Raw genomic sequence first — 13,377 nt, 5'->3', positions numbered from 1 at the left:
ACTACGTCCCAAACTCTGAGTAAGTGAAGGCTGTGGGGCCTGACCTTGGCGCCTCTTTTCCTTCCTTTCTTTCTTCTATTTTTTTCTGTTTAGGGGCAACACCTGGCAAAACTCAGGCATTGGCTCTGTACTCAGGAATGACTCCTTGTTGTGCCCGGAGAACCATACAGGGTGCCAGGGATTGAACCTGGGTTGGCTGCGTGCAAGGCAAGTGTCCTACCCGCTGTCTTCCTCTCTGCTCCCCCACCTTGACACCTTCTGACCCATCCCAGGGCTGCAGATGATGGACAGTTGGAGGGGCCCAGGACATTCAGGGAGAGGCCCCGTGCTCCTAGGAGGGCAGATTTCCCTCGGCTCTGCCAGCGTCCCAGACTTTTGGACTACCCCCGTCCTCCCCTGCGCACAGCACCGAAAGTGCCGACAGCGTGGGTGCCGCCAGGCCCCGGGGCCCTGCTCACCTATCTCGATGGAGGCCTTCCCGCGAAGCAGCAGCTTCAGGCACTCGGCGTTGTCCGTCAGGCAGCAGTAGTGCAGCGCTGTGCTGCCCTTCCCCGTCTGCTTGTCCAGATTCCCACTGCCCGAGGAGGGAGGGAGAGAGAGGGAAGGAAGGAGGGAGGGAGAGAGAGAGTGTGTCACAGGCAGAGCTTGGGCAGCTGGAGGGGCACGGATGGGGGAGGGAGCACTCTGCGAGGTGGGGCCTTCCCGGAGCATGTGCCATCAGTCTGGATGAGGCGGTCAGGGCGTAGGGGCCGCGGGGAACTGAAGGGCAAAGGGGAGCAGTGCCAGGCACCTGGGCTGGGGCTGTGGGCCACCTGCCGCCCACTGTTCAATTGCTCATGCCCCAAGAGCCTCATTTTCTGATGGTCCCTGTACTCTCTCACTCTGGAGGAAAGACCCCTGGACTGTCTTCCTGTGCCTCAGAGGGTTCATGTGCCGGCTGGGGCCTCTTCCCGCGGCTGCATCACAGGGTCCTGAGTCCCCGTGGCCAAGCACTGGGCAAGCATCCAGGCTCCAGCAGAGGGCAGGGCCCGTGACCAGCTTCCACTGAGCGAGCAACCAAGCCCCGTGCCCGGGGAAGGAGCTGGCCACCCGGCCCCCCCTCCTTGTTTTCTGATTATTTCTTTACCCCACCCCCGAGGAATGACAAAGAAAAGGAGAAAAACAAAATTGCCCCGTGCTTCTGCACCGTGGAATTCGTCCATCTGGAAAGACTTCAGTTGCTTTTAACAAACAGGGATCCGAGTCGAGATAGCCCTGGACAGGCCTGGTCTGGCCTTCCGCTGCCAGGGAGGTAACCCTGAGTCAAGGGCGATGCCCCGAGGCACAGAACTCCACAGTCTGCACTAAACCGCCCTGAAATGCTCTCCACAGCCTTGTCTTCTGATAAGAAATCAAAACAAGTTCTCCAAGCAGGCAACCCAGAGTTCTGGTTTACAATGCCCCGCTTGGACCAGTGGCCGAAGCTCGGGTGTCTGTGTCCCTCGAACCGGGGTTGCCTGAGGGCTTCTCTGCAGGACATATCACAGGATGATGGGGGACAGCCCGTGCACAGAGGGTGGCTGCAGGTCACAGACAACGTCTGTCTCCAGGAGCCTGGGACAGCACTGGACCCTCCCCGAGCCCCGGAGAACAGAAGCTGGGTTCTGTGGTACCACACGAGTACCACGCATGAAGGGGCTCTGCTCACATTCTCGGGCACACTAAGGGCTGGCGCCAAGGGCCCAGCCCAGGCCTGGCAGTACTTTTCCCTGTGCTGTAGTTTAAAGTTGAGACCTGGGAAATTCCCACACCTTGGCCCCAGGGCTGAGGTCATGAGGCAAGACTGGGTTCTTTCCTTAGAAACATCCAGAAACAAAGCCCAACGCTTTGGACGCTCGTTCTAGAATGCTCACCTGTTCTGGACTAGAAAGTCCACGATGTGGAGGGAAGTGCGGTCCACGGATCTGACTGCGAGGTGGAGCGCTGTTTCATCGGGCTCCTGAAACCCAAACAGGAACAATTCCATAGTGCTACAGTGACTCCTGAGCACAGAGCCAGGAGCAGCCTCTGAGCAACGTGGTGTGGCCAGCCACTCCCCCACCCTGCTCGCCCCTGCACCACCACCAAGAAAAAAATTTCTTCCAGGAAACGGTGTGTGGTCTCTCGAACTGTGGCGTCCAAAGGGAGGTGGGCAAGGAGGCTGGGGCCACGCACAGGCACCCTCTCTGCCTCCTTCACTGCCGTGCAGGCAGACGGGGGCTTGGGCTTCTTCCCGGAACTGCCACAACATTTTGGGCTCAAAAATAAACCCAAAGGAGCAAGAGACGTAGCACATGGCACCTGCCTCGCATGTGGCTGACCCAGGTTCGACCCCTGGCATCTCATATAGTCCCCTGAGCCCTGCCAGGAGTGATTCCTCATTGCAGATCCAGGAGTAAGTCCTGAGTGTTGGTGAGTGTGGCCAGAAACCAAAAAAACAGCAACAACAACCCCCCCCCAAAGAATAAACCAACAATTTCTTCCCACAGAGCCTAGCGTGCTCTTCCCTCAGAAAACCACGGCTTTGGTCAGTGTTCCTGGTTACACCACTTCGCCATTTTCCCTATTGAAAACTTTTTTTTCGTTTTTTTAAACATTGGATTTGGGAGACACACACATTAGTGTTTGGGGACAAATCCCAACTCTGTGCTGGGGGGTTGCTCCCAGGGTGTCCGTGGAGCCAGGTGGTGCCAGGTTTGACCCGGGGTCAGCTGCATGCAAGACAAATACCTCATCCTCTGTCCTATTCCTCTCTCCTGCCCCTCTCTTGTGTGCACCTCTGGGCCATACCCATCAGTGCTCAGGGGACATGTGTGATGCTAGTGATTTGAACTGGGGTCACGGGCAAGCAAGGCAAGTGCCTTAACCTCTGCACTATATGTTCCTGGGCCTGCCTTCTATTAAAAAATTTTTGTTGTTGTTGTTTTGGGGCCACACCCAGAGGTGCTCAGGGCTTACTCCTGGCTCTGCATCAGGGAACACGCCTGGCAGAGCTCGGGGGACCATATGTGGGTCTGGGGATAGAACCTGGGTTGACTGCATGCAAGGTAACTGCCCTGCCCTCTGTACTATCACTCCAGCCCCTATTTCTTTTTTATTTAAAAAAAAATAGTTAGCTGTCCTCTTACATGTCCGTTGGCCAGGGGAATTTTCTCTGTTAGATCCACACCATCAGCATATGCTTGGAGTAATCCGAAAATATCTCTGGTCTTGACGGCCTCACACAGGCTGTGGAGTTTGGCTGAGTTTTCCCCATGTTTTTTCCTTGCATATTTCCTCTCGATGTACTTGGCAGTGATGTAGTCCTTTCTCGCATTCCTGAAATCAAACATAATTGTCTCGTAAATTATCAAGGGCCCCGACTCGAATACACCCAGCCGTCTATTCATCTGTGACAGCCCTGTGAAAAAGAAATCAAACAACCCGGCCCCACTCTCCTTGTAAGAAAACACCAGAGAAAACCACTGGGAAGGGAACCCACGTGACGTGTGCTGCATCTTTTCTCTGTGGCACCTGAGCACTTGCAAGGCACGCTCGAAGCCCTCCAGTTCCCACACAAGAAGGATCAAGGCCCCATCACCCAGGCGCTCCGCAATGGGCAGAAGCCTGGAAGCCCCTTGAGGGCAAAGCTTCCATCTTCTCTTTTGTGAAAGTGGCTTCTGCCAAAAAAAAAAAAAAAGTGCTCCTGAGATACTTCCAAAGAGATAAATGCTCTGCCAGGACTGGAGAGACAGCACAGGGTGAAGGCCCTTGCTTTGAATATCCTAACCAGGTTCCATTCCTGGCACTGTCTATGGTCCTCGAAGCACTGCCACGAGTGGTCCCTGAGCACACTGACCACAGGAATAAGCCCTGACCACAGCTGAGTATGGTCCAAACAGACCCAAACCCCAAACAACAAAAGAAATCTCAGCACATGTGCCAGTCTCCTTGAAGTCTCTCTCCCACCCTTTATAGAGTTCTGTTCAGACAACCTCTCCAAGGAGCCTGGCACAGCAACTCTGGGGAGCCAACGATGCCAGGCTCAAAGCCTCCTCCCGACACCCCAGACCAATGATTTGCTCTTCGACAAGACCCCATGAGAGGTATATAAGGTGACACAACTGCTGACGATACAGTCAGTCTTTAGGAAATGGCCAGAGGAGCGTATGAAATACAAGAGTCATTCAGCATTTCACACAACAAACAGACACAGCCACTAAAAAAGAAAGGAAGAAAAAGTCTAGTCTTTCTGAGAGCCACAACAGACGCTAAACTTCCTGCAACAATCAAGGCAAATAACAACTCCGAAGTCCATTAGCTAATGAATTTAGAAGCACAATGTGACACACCCAAACAATGTAATATTATTCACCATAAAAAAAGGAATAAAATGCTAACACAGGCTGCAGTAGGAATGAATCTTGGAAGCACCAAGTGACCACAATTCAGCACGATTCCCTTTCTAGGGACTGTCCTGTTGGAATATAGCTCTAAATGTTTTAGGCCTAATTTTGGTTTGTCCTTTCTCCCTTGCTATAAAGAGTTTAGGTTTATCTGGTAATAATCTCTAAACACTTTTAGACAACATTGGTATGTCCTGTTCCCCTTACCACAAGGAGCTTAGGTTTATCGGGTCACAGCCATCCAGGTGCTCCCGAGTCACTCCCATTCCTTTGTCTATCTGTAACCACTTCTCTATGCTCTCTTCCACAACCAGTTAATCAGCTTTTCCCCCTAATCAGACTCTGTTAATTTGTAAGGTCAGATCTTTCTAGGACACTGAATTTGTATTGTAAGTTAATATTGCCTTTCTCCTTTTCTTATGTCTTTTGAATAGTTTACTTTAAAGTAATGTCCTTTTGTATGGACAAAGAAAGACAGTTGTTAATATGCTTTTGTAACATGGGATTTAATTGGCTTCGAATATTATTCACTCCTGAGCATCTGCTTTCTCGACTTAAGCCTCAGCTACCCTTACTTCCTAGCATCCCCAAAAGCAGGGTCCCGACGAGGGACGGGACGAACCCAGGGCAAGCAATGAGTTATGTGCTACCCTGGCATTAAGATGGGCCTGGCCAAAGTGCCTAATGCTTAACTATAAGTTAAGAGCTTGGTCATGGACAAATGCTGTCATGATCCAAAAGCAACGACGTGACTAGGACTCTGCTAGGGATAGGAAAGACTAATCTGGCCTGAGCACTGTAGTCTGAGATCAAGATGACCCCAGGAGAGCAATTCTATAAGTTTAATGCATCTCTTGCTATGTCCATACAAAATGATTAATATTATGAATACTTATATGTTAGTTGGACAATGAGAGGAGAAACACACCCATGGGATTCCACTCTTGGGCGGGTGTCCTGCTGAAAGAGAATCTGTCCTAGAAGAAGCATCCCCTGAGGGAAAGAATTTTACCCCTATAAGCCCTGACACCTCATGCTGGGGGATTTAACTAGGCTGTAAGAGGGGTTTGGAGGGCCAGTTCCAGTGCGAGATTTGGAGAAGCCAGATCCAGATCCAGATCCAGAGGAGGAGAATGAAGTAGCATGGGGGAGGAAGAAGCAGGAGGAGAATCAGAAGAGAATGGAGATGGGAATGGAATAAACTGCAACTGAGACCAACCAGCCTGGCTCCGTTCCTTCCTTCGCCTGCCTCATCATCGCCATCAACCTCCCGGGGGTGGGGGAAGCGGCTGGAGACTACCGAACGCAGGCGGCGGGAGAGAGATAGAGCGCCGCTGCCCCGTGCCCGGTATGCCCCACTTCTTGTGTGTTTACACACTGCCCAGAACAAGCAAGCCCAGAGAGAGAGAGAAAGTAGGAGTTCCCAAGGATGGGAGGGCAGGGGGCAATGGCGAACAGATATAGAGTTTATTTTTTGGTGAGGTGGGAAATATTCTCAAGCTGGTATGGTAATGGACGTATAGTTCTGAGAATGTACTAAAAGCCGACACACTGTACATCACAACGGACAAGCTGTTTGGTTTGTGATGGACAAAGCCATATTTAAACAGAGCAGGGTAAACCAGATCCCACTGCCAAACACACATTTAACTCCAGCCGTGAACTCTACCCAGAGATGTGGATCCTTACAGAGGTGAGACGGAGCCCTGCGCTCCCTCTAGTTTATTCTCTGCAGAGTGCAGTGAAGTTTCCAAAGGACGGCCCAGGAGGCTGGGAGGAGAGGCGGGGGTGAGAGGGGGACCGTCCTCAGAGTCGAGGTCCTGCAGGCTCAGACTGGCCACCGTGCTTCAGTCCAGGTAAGTCGGGGTAAGCCATGCCAGCTGGCAAAGACCGACTCTTGTTCCCACGGCTGCACGGGGTGACGAGGGGCTAGCAGGGGCCTGGCAGGTGGAGCCCGGTCCTGTCCTCCAAGTGAAGGTCCTGCTGCTCACGGCCAGCTGCTCCCAGGCTGTGCCTGCTCCTGCCGCCTGAGGACTGCAGTCACCAGCTCCCACACAGCCATACCGAGGGGGCGGGGCGGGGGTCTGGGCTGGGTGCCAAAATGACACCTCATCGCATATACCCGCCCCTTGATCTACTGGCCCCTTTTCAGAAAAAAATTTAAAAAAATCTCAGTGCTCACCCCAGGAGTCTATAGTCTTAAACATGTTGACGCGGGCCTGGCAGTTGTATTAATTAAACCATTCAGGCGTGAGCCACCAGTGGTATTCTCGCTGTCAACATTAAGTGGACAGAGAAATGCCCACTGTGCCACAAGTTACAACCACCATCTGAATTATTCAAGTGCCCCGGGGTGGGGGGGAGCGGTACCAATCACTTTGGGAAACAGCAGTCAGTCAGGCTCCTTCTTGGGATCTCTGAGCTGAGTGGGGGCTGGGAGAGGGGAGATGCTCAGGCTGGCTAATGGGTCATTTCTGACAATCTGATGGACTAAGACAGGCGAGTGGAACCTTCGAGACGGCACAGTAGGCAGGGTGTTTGCTGACCACAGGGCCAACACAGGTTTGATCCCTTCGGTCCCCAGCACCACCTACGGTCCTCCAAGCCCCCGTCAAGAGTGATCCCTGAGCACAGAGCCAGGATTAAGCCCTGAGCAATGCCAGGTGTGGCCCCAAATCCAAAATAATAATAATAATAATAATAAAAAAGACGGGTGAGTGGAGGACAGCTGCCAAGTTTTAGACATTTTTCGATTATTTCTGGGACCCCGCAGAGGGGAACTAGAGAGAAAATAGGTCCTTGTGCCATTTTTCAAGGCACTATTTAGCCTGTCCAGGACCTGGGTCCCTGAGGCCGGCCCTCCACAGCCAGGGCCGAGACTGGTTTTACGCAATAGCACATTCCGTGGCTTTGGGAAGGACGCTGACCCCGCGGGGGCAACCCACTGCTGCCTTTCCCCTGCTCTCTCAGGAACATTTATTGCCTTATTTTTGGTGCTGGACTACACCCACCAGCAGCGGTGGGGCTCCTCCCAGCTCTGCGTGCCAAGGACAGCTCTATGGGCTGCCCCGTCACGGTCCTCAGGGTCCTGCAGGAAATGCTGCGTGATCCTTTCTGCTCCCCCAGACGGAGTCCTCGTTCCCCTTTCATGCTCCAACACCCGGATCCACATTCCAGTGGGAATGCAGCTATAATCTCGTGAGCCGTTGTGGACGTCTCTCCCCCACTACCCGCTTTCTCCAGCTGGCCTTTGTGGGACGGCAAGTGACCTTCCCAGGCCATCCGTGGACAGACAGGCTTCCCAAGCACTCGGGGCTGAGTTCCAGAGGGGGCAGGTCATGCTGCTCTTTCTCTGGACCGCACCGTCCATGCATTGCCTAGGAGACTGGCAGGAATGCCCTGCTGGAAGCCTGGCCTCGATGGGCCAGCGAGGTGCATGATGGCACACAAAGGTTCCTCAGTGAAGCTGACTGCCAACAGTAAAATATAAACAACAACAAAAGGGTGCTTTTTTCTTAATTTGGTTTTCCTTTGGCTGTATCTTTGTAAGCAAAAAAACTGTTTTATTTCCTTGACTCTATGATAATGAACCTCTTGGTGGCTCAGGCGGGGCCGGGAGACAGTGTAGCAGATAGGGAGCTCTCCAGACCCAGGTTCAGTTCACCTCACCACCAGCTAGCTCCTGAGCATCATCGGGCGAAGTCCTAGAGACCCCCGGATATTACTGGGATGGCACCATACCCCCAGCACGGAATCCTCCAGCTCTTGTGCCGAACCAACAGCTTGGATGGCTGAGAATTGTGAGGGTCCCGCCCCCTGCAGAACCTCCTCAGCACCTCTGGAATCCTCCCCATCCCCAAAACAGGGCCGAGGGGAAACGGCGGAAAGGTGAGGGGGAACTCCCCCACCACCAGCGGTGGGTGATACCCGCCATACCTCCGGGGCACACACAAGCTTGTCTGGAGGGCCTCTTCCTAAGACAGCTGCGTCAAACTAAAACCTGGACACTTCAAGAGGTTAAAGTGACTCAAAGATTTAAAAAAAAAAAAAAAAAAGAAACAGGCTGATGACCTCCCTCAAAAGCAGCCGCAAATGAAGTGGCCAAAGCAATGGAATTTGTTACTCCCCTGGCCGCTGGGACGTGGGGACAGGGCCAGCCTCTGTTCCGGAAGTGAGAACGGCCCGGCCCGTACTTACATGTCGCTGCCTGGGTGGGGTTTGACCGAGTCCTCAGCTGGAAGGCAGCACTCCATAATCTCGTTAAAGCCTGCATTCCCGATGTTCTTGGCAAGCTGCAAAGGCAAGAGTCTATTTCAGGGCACTCAATTATTAATGCATCCCACTGCTCCAGATTACTCACACATCTAATAATTGATTGAATGCCGCTAAGAAATAGACCGATAAAGTGGTTTGCCTTTAATGAAGACTGACAAAACCCAAAGCCCAAAGGCGCCCAGAAGCCGAGCGACGGGAAGTAGCACACCCCTGACAGCCGCGTTCGCTTTCGAGTCTTCTGGCCAGTGGGGCCCTGCGTGGACAGGGAGAGGAGAAACCCAGAGCAGGGTGCCCCCGCCCCCCCACCCCATCCTCACCCCTGGGCCAAATGCAGCCAACCACTTTTTATTTCTGCCAGGCAGGGCGGAGCTCTGGCCTGGCAGAGATGGCGCTGGGCCAGGAAGCCAAGATTTTGGCTCAGAGCACGACTCTGCCGACTGGTGTGGGGGCTCTCAAGTGAGTTGATTTAGCCAAATTTCAACTTCTCCTCGGTTACGTGAGGATGCTCTCTGCCTTGCACTGGGTTGTAATAACGATGAAATAGCAAGATTTAGGTGAAATCAGCCAAAAAAAAAAACAAAACCACACACTAGAAATATAACGCATGGCTTCAAATATAAGCACCTCACTTGTGTCAATCCGTCTGGCTTGTTAACAAATCGAAAGAGCACATTTTAATGAATGATCACTGAGCACCGGGCAGGCTTCCCCGCCCCCCCCACCCCCCCGCCCCGCAGCAGATGCGCCATGAAAGGTCATGGCTTGTGCCAATCAAACACCCTGACAGCCCTGCAGGGGGCAGTGCTCTAAGGAGGCACACGGGGGCTCTGGGGCGAGGACTGCCATGCCAGCACCCAACAGAGGTCAGCTGCCGCCAGATGCGTCCATGTACAATGAAAATCAAGAAAACTGACAGGGAGCACCGGGCATGAGGCCACGGAAAGAAGCATGTTGAAGACAATGAAAACATGAGCCAGATTTCATGCCCATGTTGAAAAGGAGGCCACGGGGACCAGTGGCCCCGATGCACATGCTTGAATGAATTCTGTGGACAGGGTGGCTGGGATGGCCTGGACACCTCGCCGCTCTCCAGGCGGATCTGGCTGGAGGAAAGGTCAAAGGGAAGTGGGAGACAGAAGCATCAGAGAACGTGGGTGTGTGAGGGAGGCGGGGGACGGCAGGGACAGCACGTTAAGTGGGGGATGAGTCCTTCCTGATGAAAGCTGTGCTCGGTGGGAGAACAAAGCTTCTAATTGGAGGCCGACGTCTTCAACTCAACTACCTTCTATCCTGGCTCAGGGATTCAAGCCACTGTTGGGTGGGCTACCCGCCCTCGAGATTCCCTAGAGACCAAGTCCATGGGACAGGTGGGCAACCAGGTCGGGGGACAGTGCCGATGCACCTGTCGGTCAAACCCAAGCCTTGCAACAGGCTTCGTGGGGTCCTGGTATCAGGTCGAGGCCTGAGACTGACCACGTCCCGTGCTCAGAGCGAGCCCCCTCTGAGGCTCCCGCCTCCCCGTCAGCACGAGCCGCTTCCCAGTCAAGCACAGTCGATTTGAGGAGGCGAATCACAGCCGGAGCCATGGCCCCGGTGCCTCTCGGTCTGTGAGAAGCAGATGGGGACGGGGTGCAAGGGGGAGAACTTCCCAGGAATCTGAAAGCTGCTTCCCTTCTGCTTGGACTTGGCTGGTGTATTTAGGGGACAGCTGGTCCAGGGAGCCACCACATTCGTACGTCACTCATCGGATGCAGAGAAATGTGCTGCCTCACCGTTCTGCCAAGTTCCAGGGATGGTGTCAGCCTGCAGAGAAGCCGGCTGCAACCATGCACAAAAAGCAAAGGCTTGCGGAAGGAGGGTGCAGAGACACGCCAGAAAACGTGGGTCCCGCACGCCAAGGGTGTAGGAACCAAGGAAATGGGGAGGCCCCAAGGCATGTCCGCCATGCCCAGGGCTCTGTCCCCCAGAACTCGAGGGCTCTCCAAGGGGCAGATGTGCAGCGGGATCAGATCTAGATGGATGGTTAAGGCCCGCATCACTGAGAGGCTGTCCTGAACACGGACAGCCCCGGGGCTGTGCTGGGCCTGAAGTGCACGCCAGCTGCGCGGCAGCTCAGCGGGAGACGGGGGTTAGGAAGGACTGCGATAAAGGACGGGGAGAGCCAGCCTGGGCGCTCTGTGAGGGGGATGGTGTGGGTGCACCAGCAGGGCTGATGCCGTGACAACTGCCTCCTGATTTGCACGCACGCACGTGTGTGTGTGTATGTGTGTGTGTGTGTGTGTGTGCGCGCACGTGCATGTCCATCTGTCTTTCCATTCCCTGACGGCAGGGACTGGCAATCAAACATTTCTGCAGACCCTCAGGTCTCAGAGGAGACCACGCTTTGATCTAGAAATCGTTTTTAGAATTTGGGACAGGATGTGGGGGGCACTGCTCTGCCCTATTTCCATGTCTGGGTGGGCGGGGAGCAACGATGGCGCCGTTCTCCGCCACACACACGCCGGGGAGAGAACAGGAAGGTGAAGGGCAAGTCCCTGACTGCAGTGAGCTCGGCCTCTTCCCTTCCCACTAGGCCGGGCTCCAGGCCAAAGTGGGCACACGTTACCCGCCAGCAGTGTCTGCTGGTACCAAGTCTTGTGTTTATTGGACTTCCTCGGACCCCAGGTGACAGGCGGCTTAAGGAGGCAGAATGCACCTTTAATACACAGTCAGAGCAATAGCACAGTAGGTAGGACATTTGCCCCACACGGCCAACCCGGGTTCGAATCCCAGCATCCCATATGGTCCCCTGAGCACCGACAGGGGTAATTCCTGAGTGCAGAGCCAGGAGTAACCCCTGTGCATCACCGGGTGTGACCCAAAAAGAAAAACAAAAGTACACAGTCAGATATGGCCCCAGGAAGTAAAGAACTTGACCCCAAAAGACAGTTAAGAAATTCCATAAACTTTAAAATCTTCCTCTAAAACACAAAGAAGGGCCAGAGAAATAGCACAGCAGCTAAGGCACTTGCCCAGCACCTTCGTGTGGTTAGAATTTCCAGCACCACATGGTCAAGTGTGGTTCACACAACAAAACCCAAACCCCTATAAACCCAAAACCCAAACACAAAAATGTAACACAAGAGAACACAGGTTCTGGAGCATGGAGTGTGGTTCATTCAGCCGTAGGGGCAAATACTCCTACCTTTCTGGCCTTTGGAAAAAACAATGCTGGGGACCAAATCCAGGGCACTGGCCTCATTTCAAGCAGGGGCAGTGGTGGTGCTTACGTCACACCTGGCGATGCTCAGGGGTTACTCCCGGTGGCTCAGGGGATCACATAAGGTGCCAGGGATGGATCTGGGATCAGTTATGGGCGAGGCAAGTGCCTGACACCTGTACTATCTTTCTGGTCCAAACTGTTCTCATTTTTAAAACACAGTTTGTATGTAGGTGAGCCTGCAAATCCCTTAGGACCACATCCAGAGCCTTCCAGGGGTCAGTGGTCAGGAACGGTGCCATACTTCATACTCGGGAGAGGCTTCACTGCTGTCCCAGGAAAAGCAAGAGAACTAGAGTTCAGTTCTTGTCTGAGGGCCTTCTCCATTTCACACCTCTTTCAGATCTGGCTGTTAGCTGACCAGTTCTGTCCTCATAGAGGAAGCTGAGGTAAGTCAAACACCGTCAGGTAACCTGTGTTTAAATGGTTACTGATTCTGCTCTTCAACTTGATGGACGACTTAAATTTTGACTGAGGGGCCGGTGAGATAGTATGGGGGGAAGGTGCTTGCCTTGCATGTGGCTGATCCAGGCTCAATCTCTGGTATCCCATGTGGTCCCCTGAGCCTGTCAGGAGTAAGCCCTGAGCATAGACAGTAACGACTCAAAAAGCAACATAACCACAGAAACTATTGACTGAGATTCTATTTCACAATATTAAGATTTCCATGACTAAATATCACTTAAGATGCAAAGCCACAGATGATACCAATATCCTACAGCCAAAGATACTATTCTGTAACATACGACCCCACCCTCCCATCAATGCCTAAGTCATAATCTCTTTTAAGAAGGAAATTTCTTTTTTTTTTTTTTTGGCTTTTTATGTCACACCTGGCGATGCACAGGGATCACTCCTGGCTCTGCACTCAGGAATTACCCCTGGTGGTGCTCAGGGGACCATATGGGATGCTGGGAATCGAACCCAGGTCGGCTGCGTGCAAGGCAAATGCCCTACCCGCTGTGCTATTGCTCCAGCTCCTTAAAATCTATCATTACAATGAAGTTTTCTGAAAGCAGACTGGCTTTATAAGGCTTTTAGCTCTTGTCTGATAAATGTAGTCTTGGCTGGACTTCCCAAGAACTAATCAAATGAAGACTTTAATTACCCCAGTTTCTTGCCACTAAGATGTGTTTCTAAAAGAAGCTAAAGGGAAAAATAGATCACGGCAAAGCAGTCACCTCCATGGCTGTGCACTCAGGAATTACCCCTGGTGGTGCTCAGGGGACCATATGGGATGCTGCATGATCACGGGACACAGTAGCCTGCTACATGTGAACATGGGACACAGTAACTTGCAGCATGAGCACAGGACACAGTAACCTGCTGCGACACAGGAGCCTGCTGCATTAACACAGACAAAGAAGCCTGCTGCATTAACATGGGACACAGTAATCTGCTGCATTAACATGGGACACAGTAGCCTGCTGCATTAACATG

General features: G+C 53.0%; 1 protein-coding gene across 4 annotated transcripts in view; it reads right to left on the bottom strand.

The window, feature by feature from the left end:
* ASAP2 (ArfGAP with SH3 domain, ankyrin repeat and PH domain 2) overlaps positions 1-13,377 on the bottom strand; it is a 178,908-nt gene that overhangs the window by 22,409 nt on the left and 143,122 nt on the right. For all 4 annotated transcript variants that reach the window (XM_055119820.1, XM_055119819.1, XM_055119822.1 and 1 more), the window contains exons 16-19: positions 8,601-8,695; positions 3,147-3,336; positions 1,893-1,978; positions 459-574 (exon numbers count right to left, since the gene is read on the bottom strand). In XM_055119820.1, the coding sequence (XP_054975795.1) occupies positions 459-574; positions 1,893-1,978; positions 3,147-3,336; positions 8,601-8,695 (487 nt within the window). The remainder of the gene's footprint in view (positions 1-458; positions 575-1,892; positions 1,979-3,146; positions 3,337-8,600; positions 8,696-13,377) is intronic.

The sequence above is a fragment of the Sorex araneus genome, chromosome X (assembly GCF_027595985.1).
Source record: "Sorex araneus isolate mSorAra2 chromosome X, mSorAra2.pri, whole genome shotgun sequence".
NCBI classification, from domain to species: domain Eukaryota; kingdom Metazoa; phylum Chordata; class Mammalia; order Eulipotyphla; family Soricidae; genus Sorex; species Sorex araneus.
Note: the sequence above shows the minus strand (reverse complement) of the source record. Positions and strands in the feature narration are given on the sequence as shown.